The sequence below is a fragment of the Ptiloglossa arizonensis genome, chromosome 4 (assembly GCF_051014685.1).
Source record: "Ptiloglossa arizonensis isolate GNS036 chromosome 4, iyPtiAriz1_principal, whole genome shotgun sequence".
In the NCBI taxonomy this organism is placed as follows: Eukaryota; Metazoa; Arthropoda; class Insecta; order Hymenoptera; family Colletidae; genus Ptiloglossa; species Ptiloglossa arizonensis.
The window spans coordinates 22,172,202-22,198,080 of NC_135051.1; the positions used below are offsets into that span (position 1 = coordinate 22,172,202).

The following is a 25,879-nucleotide window of genomic DNA, read 5'->3' on the forward strand; positions in this document are numbered from 1 at the left end:
GTAATTTTCTCTGCTTAGTGTTTAATCAGGAATCTGGACAAGTTACCTTATCAATGGTGTGCTCCGCTGGTGGTGAAAACAGGACCGGTGGTTTGTGGAGGTCGACCATAGAGTAAAATTCACTGCGTTCCGTGACCGAATGGTAAAGCTCGTCGAGCTTTTTCCTACCGGTGGCGGTCATCTTCCTCTTCGCCGCTCTCCTCTCCTCGTCGCGAGTCTTCCTCTCAGCACCCTGTATAAACGACACCAGCGATTCATGAGTCTCTTCACTTTTGAAATTTACTTCGATCGTTCACCGCGCGCAACAAATCTAGACGACATTCTTATCCTGATAAAAAAAAAGGAACGTCTATAAAAATCGCAAATAATCGTAGTCATTGGAGCGTTTCTTCGAAATTCGTCTAGGTTTAATAACAGTGTGATTAATCTTGCGCAACAACGACGGTTTATTATTATTATTATTATTTGCAGGTTAACGAGCCGCGAAAAATTGTCCCCGTCTATAAATTCTTCTAGGTTCTATAAATAGGGAAATCGACGAGGGAATAGACACGAGTGGGAGGCCCCGGGCCGAAAATGGAACTGGAACCGTGTCTGGCCACGCACCAGAGAGACACGCACCGGTAATTTCTTTCGTTTGCGCAACGACAAGCTAGGTAAATTACAACTACCTTATCGCAAAAGACTTTGATCTGACAGTAGCCACGATGGGACGGCGGTGTGTAAGAGTGAGCGTGAGGCGGTGGTTCCTCGTAGGTGTCCACCTGGATGTGGAGCGGTAAACCCTTGACGCCCTTCTGACTGGAGAAATCGGTGCTGAGACACTGGACCGCTACGTTGATCTGTAACGTGTAAACGCGAAGAGACGCGATCAGCTCGACGCAATTCTTGTCGACGTGGTCTCTCTCTCTCTTTCTCTCCCTCCCCTAATGAAAACTCCCTACGGATCGTTTCATGCGAACGAAGTATCGAGCGTTAATGAACGTTGAAGGACTCTCATACCTTCGCCGATGATTCGAGTGGGTTCCAATAAACAGCGATCGCATTGTGAGCAATTTCCTCTATGCAGCCCACCAGGCCCACGCTGTTCTTCGTGTCTGTAATGGTACAGATTGTTGTTAAATTTGCAAATCGCTCCGCGACTGGCAACGAGAATGACGCAATTCTTTCACCGTTTCGCGTTTTCATCTTACCGAACGCATGATAATCCTACGTTAAGCGGCTTGCGTGGAAAATATAAGGTATATATTTAAATACGTCCGTGTATGTATATATTTGTGTAGATATATATATATATATATATATATATATATGTGCGTTTTACGTACGTGTGCAGATATAATTACGAAAGGTATATATAAAGACGTAAGGTTTTCCCTCAGATCGAGTGTGCCGATTAGATTGTAATTTGTACGTATGCGTACGATGGTAGTAGCCATTATTTAGAAGAGGACTTAATGTGCACCGGGGTCGGTGATTTCGCACGCTTTACTTACCGGCGTCGAGAATACGTTGCTTGACAGAATGTTGCCTTCCGTGCCAGAACTGCCACGCCTTAATCTCGTCTTCGGGGCTCTTCTCTTCTCGGAACATCAACATTACCACGCTCTGCGCGACAAACCATCGAGAAAACATCGTAAGTACTTTATTAAGGTTAATACTGTAAGGGCAGATAAATATGGCTTTCGCTAACGTACGCGTCTGGGTGATTCTTTCTCGTTTGTTTTTAAGTGGCAAGTAATTTCTCGCGATTACATTTTACTACCATCGACAGTATCGGATTTAATATCGTAAACGGGCGGTACACGAGCGTGGAAAAATTATAAAAGGGGCCCTGTACGAACGAACGACCTACTTGACCTTTAGATCTTTCCTTCGATTTTTGTTACACGGGACGGTTATATATTTTTATCGCGCCTATTACGGTCCGTTTAATTATATACATTTGCTCGACACGGCGTTCAGGTTGTTCGTCTTTCGTTCGGATAGTTTGTGCGTACCTCGGTCGTCAGTGTGCCGCGATTTTAAAAAAAGTCCGTGGATGAATCCGTTGTGGGCAAAAAATCGACGTTCAAATTGATCGCGTATTTCCCGCGCGAAAAATGTGTTCTCTTGCGTCCCATTCGGATCGCGAGGCTCGTTTGGGGGGGTTGGAACGTTCCGTTACGGGGAACGGTTGGTTTTAGATCGTCCGTATCTCGCGACAGAAAGTGCGACCGAGTGTACGCGCGATCGCGTGCATCGTAAATTACACGGTAGCGTGCAATTATGCAACGCAAATTACAGAGATTCTGGCATCGACAGGCATCAATGAGCGGTTGCGTATCCCGCGCGGGAATTTTTCGAATTTCACGCGTAATGACGACGCTGTGCGCCGGTATTCCCCTGCCCCCCACCACCCCCTGTATCGTTCGCCTTCGATGATACGCGGGGACGATCGAACAATGCTCGGTCGGTAACGGAACACCGTTGCGGAATCCGTGTGACGCGGCAAACCGCGTGGCCAACCGCGCGGCACGCGAAACGCGAATTTCGCGTGAGCGTGGCATCGTTCGCGCGACATAGACACGCTCGAGCGAGCGAGCGAGCGAATGAGCGAGCCGCCCGGCGCAACGCGTATAAATCACGCCGGTACCGTATAATCCGGTAGCATAAATCGCACCATTCGACACTGCTAATTCCCAATAAACGACCGTGTATTCGTAGATAGCCGTGTTTTTCGACGTTTTTCACCCCGCGCGGCGACGCGTCCGCTCGCGATCGTGATTCATTGGCAAAAATGTGTCGTGCGAGCACCGGGTGCAATTATGTTGATTAATCGACGGGGACACGAGACGGTCGATTTTTTAAACCGTAACGAACCATCGATCGAATCGATCGCTCGTTTCGATTAATATGGCCGACGGTCGAGCACCGCCGTGTGTCGGCCGCGTCTTTGTAATTACGGGTTGTAAGGTTTTCGGTGCACGGTGCAGCGTGTCTGTTAACAAGAGGGAAACGAACCTGCTCGCGAGGAATTGCGCGTTAATCGACGGTATTTAAGAGGCTCTCCGCGGTCGATTCGACTGGAGAATGTTACTGAACCCGGCGTCGATGATTTTCCACGTAGACGTAAGTACGAAAGTGCCACGTAATCGATGATAACTAAGTACATCGGTTATCGTGTAATCGTTGCGCGCGAAACGTGTAAGTTTTATGATTAGCGATTGCCATCGTCCTCGGCGAGCGAACGTTGTGAAAAAAGGTCGAGTGCGTAGAGTCGACGAGCTTCGCCAGTTTACGATTCACCGGTATTCGTGTAACCGAGCAAACGTCGACTCCGATGATAAGTAATGCGATTCGCGTATAGTTTAGTAAACAAAACACGATAGCCGAACGTTGTTGTTGATACCGCGCGCAGAGGACAGCACGGGGCCCTGCGTAACCGACGCGTCACAATAGAGACCTCTGTCGTGCGTTCGTACGATCATAAGTTCCTTATTGTCCCGCCGTATTAAGCCGCGAGATCAGATAAAAGGCTAACCTTCGCGGCTGACCAGTTTACACGTGTCCCCGGGGCGTTTTCGCGGGTTAACATTCATACCCTGGCTGTGTACAGATTGCCGACAAATAATTTAGAATCAGGCAACCGTTCGACGGCGGTAGGCGATGAAAAATCCGTAGCTGGGAGCCGCCGCGATAACACGGGCTTCGCGTGAGCGTGACATCGGTCGCGACAGAAGCACGCTCGAGTGCGCAGACCGGCGCGAGCGCGTTCTCTGGTGATTTTTCGTGATTCGGGTGAATGGGCGAAGAATTGCACGCATCGAGAAAACGCGGAGTCCATTAAACAAAGAGAGGTTCGACGAGCGGAAGAGTGTTTAAGATTCGATGGCAGAGGCGAACTCGCGGAAGGACGAACACGAAAACAAAAAGAAGCATCCAGAATGGCAGGGGGTAGGGGAGAAAAGTAGAAGATGGAGGAAATCGGAAGTTCGATCGGATTAACGATAGAGGGCAGGCCAACTCCGAATAAAAAGAAACCGAGCTGACGAGATTACGGAGAACGAACAGAGAGGGAAACACGCGATTGGAGGATAAAGGAAAAATCGAAGCCGCGGACGATCTGTAGCTGGAACGAAATAGAAGAAGATAAAGCAAATAGAGTCGAGTGGTGGTAAACGTGGACGAAGAGAGATAAAGTAGAAGGGTTGTCGGGGGGGGGGGGGGTATGGATAAACGGTGAGTTTGTACCCGCGGCTCCCTCTTCGCCTCCGTACGCATGTACGTACACCGTTCGAATCGCCACGCGGCCCGACGCTCGATTAGCAATTAACGAGGAAGTCGTAACTCGTCCTAGCGGGAGGAAAAAGAAAAGAATCGGCAGCTTTATCAGGATGGAAATTGCTAACGGTGCGCCGTGCTGCCAATTAGAGCCGCGAGAACAAACGACCTCGTCCGACTTCTTCTTTCGACGCGAGCGCCCCGGACGGGCTGTGCGAATTCTATCGCTCGTAGGAGTCGGTAAACGAGCGTAATACTCCGGCATCGCGATGCCAGCCCAGCCTAATGTGATTTAAGGGAAGTACGTTGCAATTTCGCGTGACGATGTTGCGGCGATGCGTGCGCGCGCGCGTCTGGTTTATTGTTTATTGCCACGGGATTTTTATTCGGCGTCTCATTGTATCGCGGATCGCGTGCACTGACGATCACGCCGGGGAAAGGAACGATTCTTACGCTGCGAGCGCCAGTGGACCGTTCCTGGACGTTTGTTCGTTGATTGCGACCGGCCGACACACGATTCCTTTTATCGCGGTAAGTATGCAGAACTCGGTTCTCAAACTTCCTTTACCATTATTCGATAAAAAGCCGTGTGCGAGAACAATCGGTTAACCTTGTCGGTGTGTTTTGTTACGTGCCCTCTGTTGTCCCGTATCGCGCACCAGTGTCGACGCACGACCAGGGTAAGTTAGGTTAGTTTTCTCGCCGATGTTACTATCGTTCGTGCAATCGTGCTCTGTAAATTTCGTAATATTAATTCTCCCGATTAGAAAGTTAAATATTTCATTCAAGCGTTATCCGTTAATTAACTTGTATTCCACTGTATACAACGGTGCTCTCCCCCCCCGGGACAATTATTGTCGAGAATAAATTTTTCTCTCGCACCCTTGAGAAGTATCGATGCGATACCGGTGCTTTAAAGTATTTTCTATGCACGAGTATCGTTGTGTAATAGATTTCGGAAGATATTAATTCGTGTATATAGGCTAACTCACTAGAAATTGAATTTCTTTTAAAAATTCTTGCCTTTAAAGTCGCTTGAATTTACCAGGGACTCATTTAAACGATTTGTGGTTTTTTTCCACTATTCGATCTCGCTTTTGAATACCTCGCGATCGATTAAAACATCCAGCTTACCTTAACAGTCTGCCCCGCTTTAAGGGTCGGCTTGTCCGGATCGGGGACATAGTCCAACGTGATCCCGTAGAATTGGCCCTTGTTGATGTACGTGATTCTGTCGTCTTCGCGACGCTGCGAGGTGCTAATTGGCGACTCCAGGTGATACTTGAACCCATAGGCGGAGAATCTGCGTGCAGATTACGCTCGTAAGAAAAATTCCCACGATTTTTCCTCCACCCTTTAATTGGAACTGTTGGACGTGCATCGATAAGCGTTCAACAACAGATTGATTTATAGGTCCACCAGCAGAAATAAACTGCCGGGTCCGATAGTAACTACCAACGTGCCGAACAAACAGATGGTGAGTCTCCGATCTTTATACATTAAGCCGCGATTTTATTTTCCATTATCTTGATTGGAAAAGTAATTCAAAATAAACTCTCGACCATAAGAGAGTTCTCGAAAGGAAAATTTATTTTCCAAAAAATATTCTCCGAGATCCAAATCGATGATCTCGAAAGTTTGCGCATATCAATCCAAACACGGTGACATCTAACAGAGACTTCTAACAAAGAATCTGATGTTCAAGTAGTTACGTAAATTACTTGGAGGATCAGTTACCAAGGTTGACCCTCCATGAGACAAGGACCACGAGGACGAAGTCTCGATTAAGAAGAGGATCGCGCGAAGGACTCTCCAAGAGGAAGAAGAGGAAAATTAAAGAGCAAAAAGGGAGAAGAGTCCTCATCGTGTCTTTTAAGAATGTTTGCACAGATCTCCGAGATTGATTTTCCGCAAAATGGACACGTTCGACCGCCACGGTTCTAAATCTAGAGCTTTGAAACGCGAAATAAAAGGCGATTATCTTTAACCGAGGGAAGCCGAGCTTTTTCCTAGCACGGCCTATCGGCGGTGTCGGCGAACTTTTCGCTGTACTCTAGTCGACTTATTATCTTTATCTACGCGACGACACGCGTCGGAGATCGGCGTGGTTTCGTATTCGTGGCGGTTCTTTTTTTTTCTCTCTTCTTTTCTTTTTTTCTCTTTTTTCCACAGCCGCGCCAGTCGCCAACGGAGAACAACCAGGACAGTGCGGTGCGTGCGAGCCGATAACCGAGCCTGGCCCGGGTGAACGGCCTGCAAGCCTTCTGCTCCTGTTCACTGTACCGCCGCCTACCTTTGGTTCAGCCTTATTATACTTCTGTGTAGGTTACGCAGTGTCCTCGACCAGAGTCACAGAAGACCTCCCTGCAGCTCCAACTTTCGGGAGAGACCTCTCCGAGAAGAGCCACTTCGGCGTTGGTATACACTTTTTAGAGGGGTTGGAGGGAAGACGCCTTGGCATGGACACTTGAACGGTTATTTGTGGAGGATTTGTAGAGAATGGGAGGAGCCAGTCTCCAAGTTCCAGTATCTAAGAGAGACGATCTTCGAGGAGGACCAGCTACTTTGTTGGTATACACTATATGGTGAAGAAAGATAAAGTTGAGGACACTTGGAGGGTTCTCTGAGATTCGAAATGCGTTTGTGGAGGATTTGTAGAGAGAATGGGAGAAACTTTTTCCCTTTTTGCAGACTCTAAGAGAGATGATCTTCGAGGAGGACCAGCTACTTTGTTGGTATACACTTTATGGGGAAGGAAGATGAAGTTGAGGACACTTGGAGGGTTTTCTGAGATCCGAAAAGGATTTGTTGAGAATTTGGGAAAGGTCTGTGGAGGATTTATACAGATGATAGGATGAACTGTATGATAGGATGATCACCTTTCTGAAAAGGACTACTTTGGTGTTGGTATACATTTCTCGAAGGGACTGGACTTTTCGATTCTAGCAGTTTGAAGGTGCCTTGGGGCGGACACTTGAAGTCACCTCAGTGTTCGTAGAGGATTTGGAGACAGGACGAAAGGACATTCCTCCCTCCAGCCAAGATCGAGTACCAGAAGTTCAAGTTGTCTTTTCGTGGACACTCGGAGAACTTTCTCGAATCTGGTAGAGCTCACAAAGGATTTGTAGCGGTGAAAGCTAATGGAGATTTATGGGGGTAATATAAGAACCGCGCAATCTTCGAGAAACAAGATCATCTCTGTAAATACGATCGTCTATGTTCAAGGCAGTGACGGTTTAGGAGGATTGGAAGACGAAGTGTTGAACCTGTTTCTCTTTCGAAGCGTACACGTGGAAGACTCCTTATAGCCTGTGGAGGGTTTACAAATGGCCCGTAAAAGGGTACTTACAGCCTACAGAGTGAAAGACTGAGAATGTTGTTTCATTTGGCGCGCTTTTACGAAGCCACGGATTTTCACTTTGCGTCAGGAGACGAGTCATCGGGATCCGTGACCACCGGTTACTTACATTTTTGGTATCTGGATTTTGTCCGCGTCGTTCTGTCTGCCAAAATCGTGCCACGGTCGCGATCTCGGTGGATTCGGGTTGGGGTTCGGGTTCGTTGCCGCCGAGGACACCAGAGCTCCGCGTTGCACTTGCGCCTGTGCGTGACTCTGCTGCAGTTGCAGCTGCAATGGCTGATGGTGTATCACAGCGCCGCTCTCCAGAACCACCGCTGCTCCTGCCGCTGTTCCTCCGGGACATAGTTCCGTGTAGTCGAAAGAGGACTGCGTGAACAAGAAGCAAACACTTTATTACTCTGCTTCAAACGATTTTCCGTATTTCTCCAAGTACTTCAAAGTCTCGTCCAATAGTCTCATCGGTACAAAAGGTTCAGTTTTGATACTTTGAAGTATACTTTGAAGTACTCAGCAGATAGGATACGATCTTTACATCTTTACTACACTGAGTTAGGTGACAATCGAGGATCTCCTCTCGAGTCCAAAAGGTTGAACAACCCTACCAGATGACCCTACCCTACTCAAAACGCGAAAATCGTCTCGAACCCTCTCAAACAGCTAAAATCAACCCCAAACTGGTAGTGGTTGGCCGCTCGAGAGTCTCGGGACGAGCGCTCAGCCTCTTCCGTGAAACAAAAGAGCAAGGAGCCGGAATAGAATAGGCTGTTGCGGTCTCGTAAAATTGACCAGGCTGGCCGCACGTGCTTCCAGCGGTGGTTTGTTAATAAGCGGTCTGCCCGTACGGTTTATTCCCTCGTACGTCTTCATGCGAGGCTCGTCGGAGGCCGTCTCGAATGTGGCGTGGTTACCGCAGCTCGTTACTTGGCCTGACGAACGGCATCGCGGAAGCCATCCATCGAACCTGGTCCGTGAACGAACCCGAGAGGGAACGACGTTTCGTTTTCCCGTGACCGGGATGCTCGGTGCATCCCCCTCCACCTCCCCTGTCCGTATCGCGAAGCGATAAATTAATACCGCGTCGATCCCGTGATTAGGAATAATATTCCACGTGTTCCTGCGATCGTTTCTACTTTATCCGACTATACAGCTGCCGGCTGAGTTCCGGCTTAACGTTGATTCACATCGATCGTTCGTCACAACCGGTGGTTCTCCTTTTGGAAAATTTTATTTACGGTTACACGGTGGCGATAAGTGCTCGTTCGTATGGAAACTCGGTTCGACTCGTCGGGTGAAATTATTGCTTTAACGTATCTTTTTTAATATCGTGGTTTCGTTCCAACGAAGATGGAGTTCCCTCGGGAAGTGTTAACGAGGTAAACGATTCCTCGTCGTTGAAATTTCGAGGTTTCGAAGGGTCTCTGATTCGAAATTTGAACAGCTTCGACATTTGTAATATTATAGATACTATTAATAACGCGTCCTTTCACAGGTCCCGAGGAATGGCAAACCTGCGATTATTTATCGCAAATACGATGGAAAAGTTACCAAAACAGCGGATGAAACGACAGATGCGCAAAAACAGCACATCGGACGTGCCGGGTGAGTAAAAGAGAAAATTTTAATCGTAATAATTGTTCTCGTTGATAATTGTTATTACGTAAAGATTTATCTTTAGTTATTACCGATGTGTTTCAATAGTCGCATTCGTCACGTCACAGATTTCTATACGCGATCGCATCGATCGTTGATATAAAATGCGTGCAATTCTCTGGTGCGACGCCTAGTTTAATTTACGATATCTGTACGCCACTAGTAGCGTAAAGATTTTTATTTATTTGCAACCATTTGAATACTCGCGACAATATGAGAAACGCGTCGAACACTGTTTCGACGAATAATCGTCCCGACCGATAGCACGAATCAATCTCAATTACGTTAAAATCGATCTCGTGGAATATTCAGATTGTTGAAAAAAAAAAAATAAAAAAAAATAAACAAGACGCAATAGGACACGAACACCACATTTACGATTAATTGCTATACCTTCGATGGCGCTCGCGCTTTTTCTCAATAGATTCATCTAATGGCGCCGCGATCGGAATCGTTTATGCTCTCCGCCCCCTCCACGATCCCAAGCTCTCGGTATCTCTCCATTATGCATTCTTCTGCACGACACTATCACGCGCAATGGTACGCGTGTACCGTACACGTGTTCACCACGTGTCGTTGTACAGTGGCGTCATTCATATTTCTCGAGTGAAAACTTCGGCATATCCATCGTCGGTATCGCGGAACGATTGAACGACATAATCGTGTTTTTATCGGTTACATGTGAACGCTACGTAAGACTTTATCGTCGGACGATCGATTTTTTTCTCGTTATTTAGGAAACCTTCGATTTGTTACCGCGCAAAAAGTTGCGCTGCTTGGCGCAATTCACGACACGATCGACGATTGACAAATCGAGAGAGGAAAATCGAAAGACGTCCTCGAGACCTCGTCGTCTCGCGAACACTTTTTCAAACAGTGTAAATCACTTCGATCGATTATCATTGCAATGTCTGTTTGCGTTTTGATCCGCATAATTTAACGAAACTTTCTGATTCGAGGCGTGGATCATTTTTCAGGTTTGAACACTCGATCGTAGCAACCTTCGTTAATACTAGGTTTGCATACACTCGCATGAAACGCGTATCGGGAATAGGTGTAATATATAGAGAATTATTAAATTAGAAAGCTTCTAGGAAAAATGAATTTTCGTATTGTATTTACGTCGTTAAATGGACAAAAGGTGCAAGGTGATGGAAGGAAAAATGTGAACTGGAATTTTCTTCGCCAATCGAAATGAGTCGAAATGACGCATTCTGCAAACCTAGTGTTAACGCCTCGAGTGATTGTAACATTACCCAGCATTGAAATCACCGTAGCTGTTGCGTTCGCGCGACTGTGTGTACCAGTTCCGAGCAAGGAGAACGATAGCCCCCCCGGTTTACGACAGAATAAATTATTTGGAAAGTGCAACGGGTGGCGCGAAGTTTTAAAATGGTAGGAAATCCAACGATTATTACGGTATCGCGGGAAGTCACGGAAACGCGACGGAATCATGTAACGAATTCTCGGGGCGCGCGGCGGAATTACAAAATCATAAAATTCCGCGACAGGGAGATACCCGTTAGATTACGGGGTTACGAAATCGCGAGAGAGAAAATTGCAAAACGAACCCGAGCCGTAATTACGAAATTGGCGCGGCCACGCTTCCGAATTTCACTTCGCGCGTAAGTGCCCGACCGATTTCCTCCTCGCTTCCAAACGCGCGAGTTATCCGCCGCACGTGAAATTTCCGCATCCGTTGGCTCACGATCCAGCTTTAATGGTGTTATCAAATCGCGTCGCGGTCACTATCCACGCGGACAGCGTAGCGAATATTGCGCACTCTGGTTATTTACGCGTGTCAGGGGAGTGGGGGTCCTCGGTGTGCGCACGCGCGAAAAGCAGCGGGAGATTCGATCCGTAATTACGAGTGTCAGTGGTGCGCAGAATGAACGAACAGTTAGAAAGAAACTCGAAAATCTGTATGCGAAATACCAGAAGAATTCGTTCCATTGACGGTAAAAGGTTGCGCGCCACTGCTCTAACGTACACACGTATCGATTTGAAATTATTCCGAATAGGAATGTATAACTTTATTCCAGGTCTGATATAAAAATTTAACTCTTAAGGATAATATTCTACTTCGTTCGTCCCACTGACAGAAAAGGTTGCGCACCACTGGTCTAACGTATACATATATCAATTATAAACTACATCGAATAGGAATATACAACTTTATTCCAGGTTTGATATAAAAATTGAATTTCTAAGGATAGTATTCTATTTCGTTCGTCCCGCTGGCGGAAAAGGTTGAGCACTACTGGTCTAATGTAACGTGTTCGCCAGCTTGGTAGCCGGCTCGACTATCGCGGAAGTCGTCGATCGCCAGGCCGGTTTATCCGAAATTGCCTCGCGGAGCGAAACGAGCTCCCGAGGTAAAGAACGAAACGGAAAGAGAGCAATCGTTATCCGCGCTCGCGCGAGTGTGAGCGCGCATGCGCGCGCGCACCGGGGCTCTAATATGAGCATTTTAATTACCCTCGGACGTATCGGTTTTCGTGCGCCGTTTACGTTCGATAGGCGGACGAGCTCGGCTCTTTTTATTTTCAACTGCGTTCGCGACAAGCGGAGCAGAACGGAACGCGTGCTTTCTAATTCGTAATGTCAACCGCGAATGCTAATGACTTACTCGCGCGGATAAACCGCTGCCCCCGTCAGACGATTAATGTTTCCGGAAGCGGCCGATTACGCGCGACAACCGAATCGCGCGTGGGAGTGATGTATCGTGCATGGTCCAGCGTGTGGAAGTCCTTCGACGGCCGCGAAAATTACGCGTGAAACGCGCCGCAAGCGAACAATATGCGAGGGACGTTTCGATCTGACTGGGGATTCATTGTTTTCCTTGGTTTTCGTCTAACATGGAGGTACCGTGATCGGTGGACTGTATTTTTTGAAGATAAATTGCGTGAAGATAAATTTTTTGAAGATAAGTGCGTGTATGTACTGTATGAAAGTGGAAAGATTGCATCCGAGTGATTTGAGAGAAATTCGTATCTCTTTCACGATAGCGACCCTACCGAGCTTTATTTCGAGCTATACAACGGCGGAATAATCATTTCTGAAAATTCATGTGTACTGTACGGAACTGGAAAGATTGCACTTGAGTGATTTCAAAGAAATTCTTATTTTTCTACGATAGTTATACTATTAATCGTTACTTTACGCGATGCAACGATGAAGTAACCTTTTTTGAGAATTGATATGTGTACAGTACGGAACTGGAAAGATTGCATCCGATCGATTTGAGAGAAATCCATGTATTTTTACACCAGTGACGCTACGAATCGTTAATTTATGTCGTACAGTGGTGAAATCTTTTTTAAAAGTTCACACGTGTACTGTAGAAACTTCTAAAGATTGCAACCGAACGATATTCACGATAATGATGCAACTAACTCAAGCAACAGTGAAACCATTTCGAAAAATTCTAATCCCCGAATTTGAATTCTACGATCAATCTCGTCGAGTGATTAGAATACTACCTTTTCTTGTAACTTAAACAAGGAACCGAGAAAACATTCTGAAATATCTATTTCCATCGATAAATCGGTCAGAGTTTAACGATTGTATTATATATTTTATCCAGTTCGACAGCCAATCTCGTGACACGTATTGTACCCGCATTCCGTCCAGGTATTGTCTCTTCGGCACCCAATGTGACCTCAGTGTGTTATCACAGCTCTCTTAGTCTCCAATTCGATTTCAGTCGTGTACATTACGCAATCTCTCGCGAAGCATCTAAACGAATTGTTTACTCTGCCATCGGCTCTGGCATTAACTGCGCGAGGGTTCACGAGAGACTCGAGCGGCCAGGTGTTTTGTTCCCGCTTCCTCCAATCGACATCTCTCACGGGGCGCGTGATAATAATTAACGACCGATCTCGATTAATTTACTTCGATTTCCATATTATCGCCACGAACACAGCCGGCGCTGCCATTACATAAATACTCAATGAAAATCAAATCGTTTCACGATTCTCCGCGTCGGGAATTCGCTGTTACGCGATCGAATCAATTCCCGCGCAAAGGTCGCGTTCCGTAAGTCGAAGGCGGTGCTTTTGTTTCACGAAAGTTGTATCTTTGCTTCACGAACGTTGTGCTTTTGTTTCACGGAAGTTGTACTTTTGTTTCACGAAAGTTGTGCTTTTGCTTCACAAAAGTTGTTCTTTCGTTTCACGAAAGTTGTGCTTGTGTTCTGCGATGGTCCTGCTTCCTTTTTCGTGGAAGTTCCGCTTTCGTTTCGTGAACGTTCCGTGTTTACAGTTTCGCGACTCCCGGGGCGTAAACCGGCGTTTGGCGACGCGAAAGAAGTCGCCGGCTGGCCGTATTATACGATTCTCGGGGCGAGTATAAATAAATGTGTCAGTATCCCAGAGAGATATGCGTTGCTGATTATGTAAAACGCTCGTGTCGTTACCAGGCCGTGTAAGTTCTGTTCCACGAGAGCGCGCAGAAAATTATTGCGCGTGGAAGAGGTTATATCTGCCCGAGATGAGGGCGCGATAACGCTTAATGGTAGGCGTTGTCCGATTAATTTGTTAGAAGCGATCAAAACATCTTTACGGTGCCTAGGCACGAAATCAACACCATGGAGGAAAGTGATCGAGGGGGAAAAACGTCCTCGTCGAAAGTGCCCGCGCGATGTCAATGATGGTTCTACACGAGTGTCGGCCATTTAAAAGTAATCCGAGGTATTCGATATTGCGTTTCGAAGGTACAGATCTTCGCGACATGGCAAAACTCGTCGTTATACGTTTCGTCCTGGAAAATAAAGAATATATGCGTAACGTTCCGTTTTCTCGTTTAGGCTATTCAACGTTCGTGTACCCCGAGGAACTAATCGTTTGAAATAATCATTCTCGAGTTACCGATAAGATACGTTACAGAGGCACTCGTAGCAAGAAACCTGGCGTGTTCTCTGGTTCAGCACTTAAAAGCGACGAAACTAGTCGACGTAGACACGCCTGTCTTATTCCATCTCAAATTTAGTTCGACGTTCCTTCTCGTTTGACCATGAGTTCGAACAAACGTTCTATTTTATCTCAAGTTCGGGTAAACGTACGTATTCGCCCTTTAATTAAGGTAGACGTTCGTCCTCTTTGACCTCGAGTTCAGACAAGCGCTCCATTTGACCTTTAGTTTGCGTAAACACATCCCGTACGACCTTGGGTCGTAAACACGAGGACTTGGTCGCTTTCGAGTGCTAAATCCAGTCTCGTTTGAAAGAGCTCGAGTTCGATGATAAATCTAGAAAGATTGAAAAAAAAAGAGAAAGAACGAAAAGGAAATGAAACGTTCACGACCCGAAGTAAGTGCCAGATGTCGGGTGTTTCGAGTGTGAATCGTCTCGTATCGTTGTTTCGACTAACCTGATGCAGCGCCGTGGGCGGATGATGATCTTGCCTGGGCGTGACCGCGTCGGCGCCGATGCCAGAGTCAGGGCTGGGAAGATCAACGGTCAGGACTTTGCTGCTGCTCGAGGACGAGCGTATCGCGTGTGTCGTCGCGTAAGAGCTTGGCACAACCTCGTACCTCGTGTACGAAGCGGTGGTGGTCGACAAAGAGGATGAGCTCGAGGAGGCCAACGGTGGCAGAGCGTCCCCGGTTACGTAGACCGCCGTCGCCTCCTGGTGAAGTCCGCTCGGGTTCCCAGCATTCGCCGCGCCCGTCGCCGAGGTCGACGTATACGCCGTGGACTGGAGCCGTGGGCTGCACGAGGTGTAGGGGTCGTAGGGACTTCCGTACTGTTGCACCTGTAAATCATTTCACACGGTTGCTAGAGATTTTTAATATTGTAAATTTCTAGGAAATATTTCTTTTTCAGCAATGATTGCTCATAACACTCGTGAAATATTTCGTTTTCAAAAGTCCGACATGTTTGACACATGCATCACTCTTCGTTGCTGAATTAACGAGCAATAGGAACACTGAATTAATTTCACAGTTTACTCGTTAATAATTGTGTGTATCGTCGTATGTAGAAGCCGAACGAAAAAGTAAAAGATCACGGTTGTCTAGAGCGAATAAGAAGTCTATACACCCGGTGTTCTCTTTAACTTAAACACCCAAAACAATATTCTCAATCCACGACTCTCGAAAGGTTAATAATTCCTTTATCATTAGATCAAATTCCATAAAACAATTCACGAGTAGCAAGCAATATTCACGAGTACTTCGTTGAAAAAGATTTCGATTCGATGTATATCTATCTTCCCCCTCCCTCCCTCCCTCCCCAAAAATGGTAAAAATCTATTTTCCAAACTTGAGAAAACTCGGTAAGAGTGTTAATCGGTAAGAGGTACGGTGAATCGCTCACCTGCAGTTGATGTTGATGATGATGGTACATCCCCGGTGGCGTGGGACTGTCCGGTTGGGCCTGTTTGTGCCTCTTGCTGGACTGCTGGGCCCCTCGGGAGGAGCTCAGGTCCTCGGGTTCCCTTTTGACGCCGGCGATGCCCGCGCTCGAGGAACCGTCGTGTCTGAGGGACTGCGGGCTAAGCGGAAGCGGAAGGCCACCCTGCAGGCTCTGGCCGGGACTGTGGGACTGCTGGTTGTACTGATGGAGGAAGTGGTGTAGCTCCCCCCCTCCGGCGCCTTCGCCGCCTTCCATGCGATTCGTCGAACCGGAACCGGAGCCAGGCGCCTCCTGCACCAGCAGCTTCTGGCCCATCACACCCCTTCAACAGTCCGTGGAGAATCGACCTTTAGCTCGTCGGCCCTTTTGTGCCCGACTTTCGAACTCGGGATCGGGATCGATCGTCTATGCTAAGTACGCGCGTCGAATCGTCTCGCGAACGAAACCATCGTCTCTCGTCTATTTGCCCCGGGTTACGTTTTCGTTGGGTACGTCCGTTGACGGGCCGAAGAATCTCGAATATACCGGGGGTCTCTCGGATACATGTACGGGGAGAAAGTGTTCTCAAAGACGGGAGAGCCTCTTTGTCTTTTTGTGTATCATCGTGATCGTTTCGGTTCTCTGTCAGTTCGTCTTTTGTATCTTATCGATGTGCGAGAGGAACGTAATCTTTTGATGCTCGGATAAAAGATCAGGGAATCATCAGAGACAAGAGTATTTTATCTATCGACGGAATAACATACTTCCACGAGGAAAGAACACTAGTGTCAGTTTCTCTGTTATATCCCCTTGATATACGAGAAGAACTTAATCCCTTCGTTGCTCGTTAGTTGATCTGGTGTTATATCTCGATATATGTAAGAGGAATATAACTTTATTGGTTGTACTTGACAAGAAGTTCAGAGACACGAATATGTTGTCTATCGATGGTACAGGATAGTTAGGCATATGGTAAAAATGGATTCACCGTGGAAAGTACGTCAGACAGAGGGATAGGAGAGAATTTTTATCGTTTTGTGTATCATTATGGTCGTTTCAATTCTCAGTTAGTCTCTTTGTCATTATATCTCAATATATGAGAGGAACGTAATCCCTTCGTTGCTTGCTAGTTTCATCGTCATAATATCCTCTCGATATACGAGAGAAACATAATCCTTTCGTTGCTGGCTAACGGAGAACTTGGAGTAGCCATGATGGTGCACGAAACGATAAAACTCTTTTTCGAAACTCTGTATGATAATTTTCCAAGAAAGAATGGCACCTTTCTCGAGCAATGTCAGTCATCCGATAAAATAGATCGATATCTTTTCTCGAGATCAAATTTTCGAAAAATTTTTATCCACGTCCGATATCTCCAAGATTTTTTAATCCTTCTCTCACCAAGCGGCACGTAAAATAGAGCAACGATCTCTCGAAATAAAATTTTTGAAAAATTTCCATCCGCGCATATCGCCATACCTTCTCGAGAATTTATGGTAATCACGTTCGCGGTAAGAAGTTGGAGACGCGAGACTGACGAGCCAACTATTATATATCCTCCTGCCAGCAGCGAGTAGAGATAAGTTTGTGAAAAAAAAGAGAAAAAAAGAAAAAAAGTGAATCCAACCCGTTGAGGCACCTACGTTAATCTGCCCTACGATAAGTTAATTACTCCGCGATTGTTTTTGGGAAAAATAAATTTCATCGCTCGCGGATAAGGTAATGATAGGCTTTCACGGGCTGGATGATTGCTTCTTTCAACTGTCCCGTTGAAATCGATTGCGTTCCAACGAATCGCCTGGATCCAATGCCCCGTGGGAAGTTATAATGTTAATACCGTATTAGCTAACGAGCGGTGCGATTTATTGCACGGCGCAGCATTTATGACGAAGCGAAGGCATCGATCGACAGCGCGATTTCTGCGGTACATTTGTCATCTCGAAACTCACGGTTCGAGCTACGCGATATCATCGGGCAAACGCGTAACATTCAAGAAAAGTATAATTAATTCATAGATTTTCAAGGTCCGTCACGGAAAATAAATGCGTAATGTGTCTCATCAATAACGTTATGGGCGCACGCGCGCGCGCCGGGTGTTTCGCAACAGCGGCTTTTTCTGAATAAAAACCGAGATAAAGACACCGCGGATAAATATCAATGTTCTCCAATCATTACTAAATATAAACGATAAGCGCGAAGCATTCCACCCGGGGCGTTAATTAATTGCACTTCGATTTGCTATCCGAGCGTGGACAATATAATTAATAAATCGAGATTGATCGTCATCGGTTCGGAGAGGAAAACTTTGTCTGCTTTGTTCGTTCATCGTGGGGCTGTGGATAGAGATGGAGAGAATTAGTAATTTTAACGTAGATTGTACAATTATGTTTAATGGGTTCACGGTGCTCGATCCATCGTGGTAATCCCTTTTCGAACAATATGTATTATATTTGTTAGGTCCGATGTCTCCACCACTGAACTTCACTTGGATGTATAGAAAATCTTCGGTTCAATTGTTGGACCTAGTTTTCCTTTTTAAACTCTCACTATTAACGCCTACGTATAATACCAAAAATTCCAAGTATACTCAAATCCTTACCTATCAACTACCTAACTACCCCAAAGTGTGTTGCACTCGGTGCATCCTCCGTACATCGCGCAAGAGCCAACTTCATCCACCCGAAATACTCCCGCGGCCCGACTCACGGGGCCCGTTTACCCCGGAGGCGTTCGAAATCTCCATGAATCTTTCGTCCTACATCATGGATTAGCATCGCATTACCACGCGGCGGGCATTAAAGCAACGCGGAACGAATACGCGACTCGGGCGCGACGACTCCCGTGGATCCATTTCACGTAAGCCGAATTCATGAGGCCGCGAGGAGCGAGCGACCGTGGGCCCTCGGGTTATGGCAGCGAGCAGCAGCTTTTCGTCGTGGAAAGGACAACGCGTTCACCTCCAGCGCAAACTCCCGGGGTTCACCCGTCGTTTTTCCAATCCTATCCGCACCTCTTCAAGCACAAGTGTGCCGAGGGCGACGACGTGTCGCGTCTCTCTCTGTCTCTCTTTCTTCCTCTGGCATTTCCTCTCTCCTTCACTGGTGCTTCTCCCGTGTCACCCTTTTTCCTCGAGGATCTCCGAGGGCCTCGAGCGAACGAGAGCCGCTCAGCAGACAGAAAACACCGACCCGAGCGAGAACGCGCCGAAGGTGGGGGAAGTAGAGAAGAGACGTAGGGATGCGGGGTGGGGAGAGGGTTCGAGACGAGTGAGATCAGGTATCAAGTGTAAAAAAAGAGCCATTGTACGGGAGCATCTGACCGTAGGGTAGGTACCCACAGTGGCGATGTTCAGCGGGCAGAAAGAGAACGAAAGAGACACGAGGACCGTCTACGATGCGCGAGAGAGACAAAGTGGTGGGGGGCGGTGTGGCGAAACGAGGAGGGAACGAGCGAGTGAACCTGGCGGAGGTTGCCACGACACGTCGGCAAGGACGAGAGCATGGAAGAATGGAAAAGAAAAGGAACAAGGGTGAGGTGGGGAGCGAAAAAGAAGAACTCGGAGAGAGAGAGAGAGAGAGAGAGAGAGAGAGAGAGAGAGAGAGAGAGAGAGAGAGAGAGAGAGAGAGAAAAAGAGAGAGTGCGCGCTCTTGCCGTGCACCGAGAGCGTTGGCAGTTTATAAGGGTCCCCCGTATTGTGGATACGTATTATCATGCTAAATATAACATGTTAACTACTTCGCATAATGCCGCCGCGCGATCCTCTCGATTCTTACGACCCGTACGACCGTTCGGCGAATCGCGTTTCCGCGCCCAGAAAATTTTATTGCCGCACGTTTCAGGCAGATGCACATCGTACTCGGCGTTTGAAACGATACTCGCGGTTCCCAGACCGGGGAACGGTTCTTCGATAGGAAAAATGGGAACGAGGCAACCGACGTTCGATGCTCGCCATCTTTGTCACGTAGGGAAATTAAGCGGAGGGATCGTTGCAATTTCTGGAGTCATTGTAGGTGTTTCCCGCGAAGTGTTGCATCTGAGAGCGCGAGGGTGGCTCTTCGCGAGGTCAGTTGCAATGGCAGTACGGAGGGAACTCTCTAGGAGTGGGAAGGAGAGAGAGTTTTCGATGTAGAAAAATGTGAACGATCGGTAAATTAACTGTCTCACGAGTCTATAAAACGGATAATAATGGAAAATTTTGAATATTATTTATTCTGCGAAGGATGGATGGAAGGAGAATTTTTAATACGCAAAAATGGAGACCACTCCTAAGGTAAAGGTTCCAATTATCGACACATGTCTTGAGTCACTTGGAACGACGACAGATGGATAATTATCTGAATATTTAAATAATTCTGTAGTATTATTTAATTCGATGCTTTATTCCGTACGAAAGCGTCACCTACTTATTCATCGAGTCTCCGTAATAATTCACGAATGATTTAACAATTGCATACGATGTTCAACAGAAAAAAAAAAGTGATTTCCAGTCAATTTTGCAATTAGTGCCTCTTATTAGCCTCGCAGTCGTGGTATATCGCGAATGCTTGAGCACACACCGGAGTTCTTCCTACTCAACTTCATTAATCACACGGTTCCGCAAATCGCGTGCGGCCGCGCGCAAATTCACGGAAGGGAACATGCCGTTTGAATTGAAGAGAAGGAAAAAGAGAGAAAAAATGAAAATGTCAATATCGACCGCTCGTTACGCACCGACGACGTTTTCTGAATAAATTCAGACGTCTCGATTTCCTCCTTTCCATTTTAATAACGTATTAATCGTAAAATCCCGACGCCTGGAATCAAGGACTTGGCCAACATCAACGAGAACTACGGCCCGTTATAATGAAACTAATAATCGCATTAAAACGCGACGATTCCTGTTAGGAATTCTCGTCGGTGGCTAATACTTCCCAAGCAAAACAATAATGCCGCTACCTTTCCCGTTTACACGGACCCGCAAGTGCCTCCAACAATTATAGGAGGTGTATAACAAATTAAACGCAGCGCCGACTTTAATGGAAGTACACTCCGTCGGAGATTGCGTTCGCGATGTTGGATATTTCGTACATGCGACGAAAATTTGTTTTCCAAATATTCTAGGATTACAGAAACCATCAAATTTTGAATTAAATTTTTGCTCGATATGCTGGACGTTTCAAACGTGCAACAAAAACTTTCTCATCGTATAACTGTTTTTTCAATATTTTTCATCGTTTCGTAGATATTCAAAATTTACAATTTCTTTAAGGGAAAAAAATAATATTTAACCAATTTAACGTTGTCGACCACAGCCTGGTCATCGTATTTTACTACTCCAAAGATCAATGAAAATGTTAAATGTATCGTTTAAATATTTATTCGGAGACCGTATTAAAATTCACTGCTTGAACGACCGGACTCGTATTTTTGTTTTTTTTTGTCTTCCGACAAAAAAAATTTGTCAAGTCGTTGCGCTATACTTGAGAGTTCCTTTTTGTCGACTTGGTATTCTTGGAGAATTAAATCACAAGTGTTTCGGCAGCCGCCTTTTATCCAGGCAATTTTCGAACGAATTCGCCGCTAATTCAGGAATTCGCGACCGTTTCCCGTATAAACGAGCAAATTATCCCGCTGTAACGTTACACGATCGTTTTTGCCGCGTCGTGGTAGCCACGCACCGTTGGTCTACGCGCAAAACAGGCAATTACGCGCTTACGGTGCAGCATTATCGACGACAAGACAGACGTACCTCGCGAGCTTCGAGGTCGTCGGGTCAGTGAAGGGTCACGACGCGCTCACGGATTTGTGTGTGAGTATGCTCGCGTCGTTCGAGGAAAAGAGGAACCGACGTGTTGTAGTATCGAGGGAAAAACATCATTTCTGGATGTAGCATTCGAAGATTCTAGACTCGGTGGAAGACTCCGACAAAGACCCCCGTGTAAGTCAACCGGTTCCTTTTCTGAACGGGCATCGATGTATTACTCGGACGATGTTATCTCAATAATCCTCGACATCGATTAAATCTATCGATACGGCACTAGGCGAGTTTGAAAATCCACGGAGTGTTTAAATATGTTCTACATGTCCGAACTAACGCAAAAGGTCTAACGGACGTAGAACCCAAAGTGGTTCGTTTGTGAGATACAGCGAAACCTCGATAAGAGTAACTTCGACGATGGTATGCGAACCTCGTTGTAACGACAAGTCGAAGGCGTGTACGAGAGGTAGATCATAGATACTACAATTTGATCGGATCGTAATCATTTCAGGATTTCTCTATTCACGAAGTTTCAAATTTGTTTTCAGTTCTAAATTATCCACACGCGTAAAAAGATATTGCAAACAAAATAAAGATTTGTACCATTCCACGAAGTACAGATCCGTTTCACGATCAAAGCCCCATGGATACCGATACTTTTTGAGTGTCACTAGTCAACCAACAAAATTACCGGATGTATCAAGAATTCTCCGCTCAAACTGTGCCCAAGCACGTTCAACCGGTAGAAACAAGAAGATACGCAAACGTTATGTTCGCCCGCGCGGCGATCCTGAGGTCGCCGTGTTCGCGATCGGAGGGGTCACGTGACGCCCGTGACGTGTTCGCGTCGGACGAGCTTGCGGTACCCTGGCAGGAACCCGGTTCGGAACCGGAATCGGCGTTCCTCAAACCGGAAATCGACGGCGGAAGAGAGTGGTGTGCGTGGCGGCGGGACCTGCTGCGGTCGGACTCGAAAGACAGGTCCGACCGAGTGGCGCTCTACCGGCTTGGGGCCGGGTCACGCGTTTGATTATTATTGTCTGGCCTCTTCTTCTCCTCCTTCGCTGACGTCTTCTGTTTTTTTATATATATAGATATATATTCTCTCTCTCTCTCTCTCTCTCTCTCTCTCTCTCTCTCTCTCTCTCTCTCTCTCTCTCTCTCTCTCTAACTTTCACTTGCTCACTCACCCATTTACTCACTCACTCACTTATTCATTTACTCACTCAGTCACTCACTCACTCATTCAATCACTCACTCACTCACTCACTCACTCACTCACTCACTCACTCACTTACTCACTCACTCACTCACTCACTCACTCACTCACTCACTCACTCACTCACTCACTCACTCACTCACTCACTTACTCATTAACTCACTCATCAACTAAGTCATTGACTCGCTAATTTTCCCTCACTCAATTACTCACTTACTCGTTCACTCGCTCGCTCTTCCTCCCTCTGTACTCGCTTTTCCCAAGCGTGGACTTTTTGCCTTTGCGGGGCACGCACGCACGCACGCACGCACGCAGCCACCACGTCACCTGTGCGCGCAGCACGTGCCGCCAAGGATCCACGCCGCGCATATGTATAGCGCGCGTTTTTCGTCGTTCCGCCCGGCGAATTTAAATGCGCGCCGCGTGGACGCGCGCGGGCTTCTGCCAGCGACGCGTTCTGGTGCGTACCGGGAGGAATTGCGCCGTTCCCGGAAGACGGTGTCTCTCGTGAAACATTGGTGGGGTGATTTTGTTATGTCGGGCACGCGTCGTCGGTGCTTCTAAGTAAACTCGCTATTTCGGCGAGTAACTTCCTCGGCTCGTAATCCTTCCACGGTCGGAAGCGTTCCTGTGCTCTAATTATGCACTCGACCCTCTTATAACACTGGTCTCTCTATGATACGGTCGAAATAAAATTTCGAAGAAATTACTCGTTACATAATAAAGGAAAAGCTACTATTGTAAACTATCCTACTGGAAAAATGTCCACAAATGATAGACGTTTCTCAAGAAATGCGAAAATTCAAGAATACAGAGAAAATCTTCACGATGTTACACGGTAACAGAAATAAACTACTGATAGTAGAAGAAAACTATTACTCTTGGTATACATTCTAAAGAAAAGATAAAACAAATGTTATTTCTTAGAGTTATCCGTTAATTGTGCTACCACGAGAACAAATCTTTCGGAGTCGAAGAAAATTGGTCGCTTCAACGATAGAATCCTGGTTCGAAAGAATAGGAACAATGACTCTAGGGCTCTGAATTGACCCAACGGTGAAATAAAGATTGAAATCTTTCCAACGAATACTTTCAACGGGTACAAGGAAAATAGGAAAAACACCGTTGACACGTTCCAGGAGTTAAAGCACAGATTCAACGCCATCAAACTGAACTGGTCTAACAAGCTCGCGGCAAAGATTCCATCCACGCGCGAAACCTCCACCGCAAAGTTTCATTAGCGCGAAGTCACGATCGCGCGATATGCACGACGGCGCTGTCGATCTCTCGTTTTACCCGTGTCAGGTAGGTAGGTCCTTGGCCGCTGAAATCGTCGCCTGGACGACCGTGAATACTCTATCTGGCAACACCGGGACACCAGGAACCGGCCATAGAGATCGCGGGGTCAGAAACACGAACAGTCAGCAATTCTAACATCGAGATTCCAGTTTGGAACATTAAGGCTCGTCCCTAATGCTCCTCGGTACATTACGAATGAAATAATTCATCGTGATTTACAGATACCCACGTTGATGGAAGAAATTTCAAAATTCAACAACCGCTACGGCTCGCGCTTAATTAATCATTTTTAAACGGCATCCTATATTCTCTTGTCGTTATCCTTGTGGAACACGATGAAAAAAGCAGATCCAACGAACTCACGAACTGTGTTGTTCTTATTATTCGAGTTAATTCGTCATTCTCGTTAATGCAATAATTTAGTCTCGTTGTAAATTATTTTTCTACATTTTCTAACTTCTGTGACACAATTGAAGCAGATGTTCATTGATAGTTAATTGTTCCGTATCCTCCAGTGTTGTGGGTCTGGGTTAAGTTTGGATTAGTAATAATAATTTACGTAGTTATTATAGAAATTTAAAAATTATTTGTGTCGTATCCTCCACTGTTGTAGGTTAGGTCTGGGTTAGTAATAATAAATTTGAAGTAATTATTTTAGAAGTTTAAAAATAAAATCAAAAAAACGATTCGCGATCTCGTGGTAGGGCATCCACGTTTTGGTGAGGGGGTTGCTGACGAGATTCGACCCCCTCGAGGGGCGAGGTCCGAAGAACCGGACTATCAGTTGCGAAACAGGAAGGCGTGGACTCGTCGCGCGTTTTAACCTCACGATACGCGAGCGAAACGTCTGGGAACCGGAATTACACGAAACGAGAGTTCACGGTTGTCGTTTCGCGACATCGACGGTAATTGAGACAGAGAGGTCGAGAAACGAGCGTTACTGGATTAGAAATCATAAAGGACAATGTCGCCGTGACTCGTTACACAAAAGAAGGCCGCTCGAAGTGTCGCGCACCAATTTTTAACAAAGCGCGTAAATAGACGGAGTAGTAGAAAAATATTTGACCAGTGGACGAACAAAATTATACCTAATGCAATAATGTTCAGCTTATGGTACTCCTTAGCTATGGAAATTGAAGAATTAAATACACGTGAAGACACGTGCATTTGTTCCAATCCTTACGCAAGCTAGAAGAAAAAGAATTCCCCAGATGCAATCTTCTCAAGTGCGTACAGTACATTTCCTCAGACTGACACAAAGTACCCGTGATTTCTTCTTCGTCCTTCGCTCACTGTTCCCCCAAATAATGTAACGTTCCAAGGACATTTTCCCAAAAGCCAGAAAAAAATAAAACCTTCCCCAGATGCAATCTTCTCGGGTGCGTACAGTACATTCCCTTACATCGACTTCAAATACCCGTGATTTTTCTTCCATGGAACAATGTACCAGCCTTCCAAAGACATTCGTTCAAATCCTTACCTAAACACCGGGAAACAATACTTTTTGCAAAATATTGCGAAAAATATTCCCTCGGACGGACCCGACCATTCGTTGTCAACGAAACCGATGGGCCTTTTTCCCTCTCAGGACCAAGACCGTTCACCCCTTCCCATGGTTCAACGAAACCCCCTTATCGCGTGGATCTCACGCCTGGAAATAACAGTCGTCCACTCCGCGTCCAGTTTCGTTTGTTCCAGCGCCTCCCGCAATTACGTCGGACGACCAGTTGCGCCAGGGGCCTCATAAAACGGGGCCCACGGACCCACGTCCGCGGTCACCGCGTAGTTTCCTTCCCGTCCCGGAAAACCAGTACACGACGAAGGGAAAATCGTCGACGCGGCGGGGGTGTGCTTCGGGAGCGGGGGCCCGCGCAGGAGTGGGAGGAGGGGGGAGGGGACGTTTACCGAGGTTTTGGGACCATAAATTCAAATAAAGGGGGAACGCGCTCGCGTTACGTGTCGGGCATAAAGCACCGGCGGGCAGCGAAAACGGGGCATGCCACTCGTCCCGAGCGG

At 46.6% G+C, this 25,879-nt stretch overlaps 2 protein-coding genes across 6 annotated transcripts in view; one reads left to right on the forward strand and one right to left on the reverse strand.

Moving 5' to 3' along the window:
- Nucleotides 1-25,879, reverse strand: part of Grh (grainy head) — a 191,546-nt gene that overhangs the window by 9,616 nt on the left and 156,051 nt on the right. For both annotated transcript variants that reach the window (XM_076310207.1, XM_076310208.1), the window contains exons 5-12: nt 15,591-15,951; nt 14,644-15,027; nt 7,731-7,990; nt 5,398-5,566; nt 1,497-1,608; nt 1,003-1,097; nt 672-842; nt 47-232 (exon numbers count right to left, since the gene is read on the reverse strand). In XM_076310207.1, the coding sequence (XP_076166322.1) occupies nt 47-232; nt 672-842; nt 1,003-1,097; nt 1,497-1,608; nt 5,398-5,566; nt 7,731-7,990; nt 14,644-15,027; nt 15,591-15,951 (1,738 nt within the window). The remainder of the gene's footprint in view (nt 1-46; nt 233-671; nt 843-1,002; nt 1,098-1,496; nt 1,609-5,397; nt 5,567-7,730; nt 7,991-14,643; nt 15,028-15,590; nt 15,952-25,879) is intronic.
- Nucleotides 2,907-25,879, forward strand: part of LOC143146178 (uncharacterized) — a 157,756-nt gene continuing 134,783 nt past the window's right edge. For 2 of the 4 annotated variants that reach the window (XR_012991846.1, XR_012991847.1), the window contains exons 1-2: nt 8,945-8,997; nt 9,114-9,223. The gene's annotated coding sequence lies outside the window, so the exon portion shown is untranslated. Of the gene's footprint in view, nt 3,112-4,231; nt 4,795-8,944; nt 8,998-9,113; nt 9,224-25,879 lie in introns of those variants that run through there. The other 2 variants (XR_012991845.1, XR_012991844.1) reach the window with 2 other exon arrangements.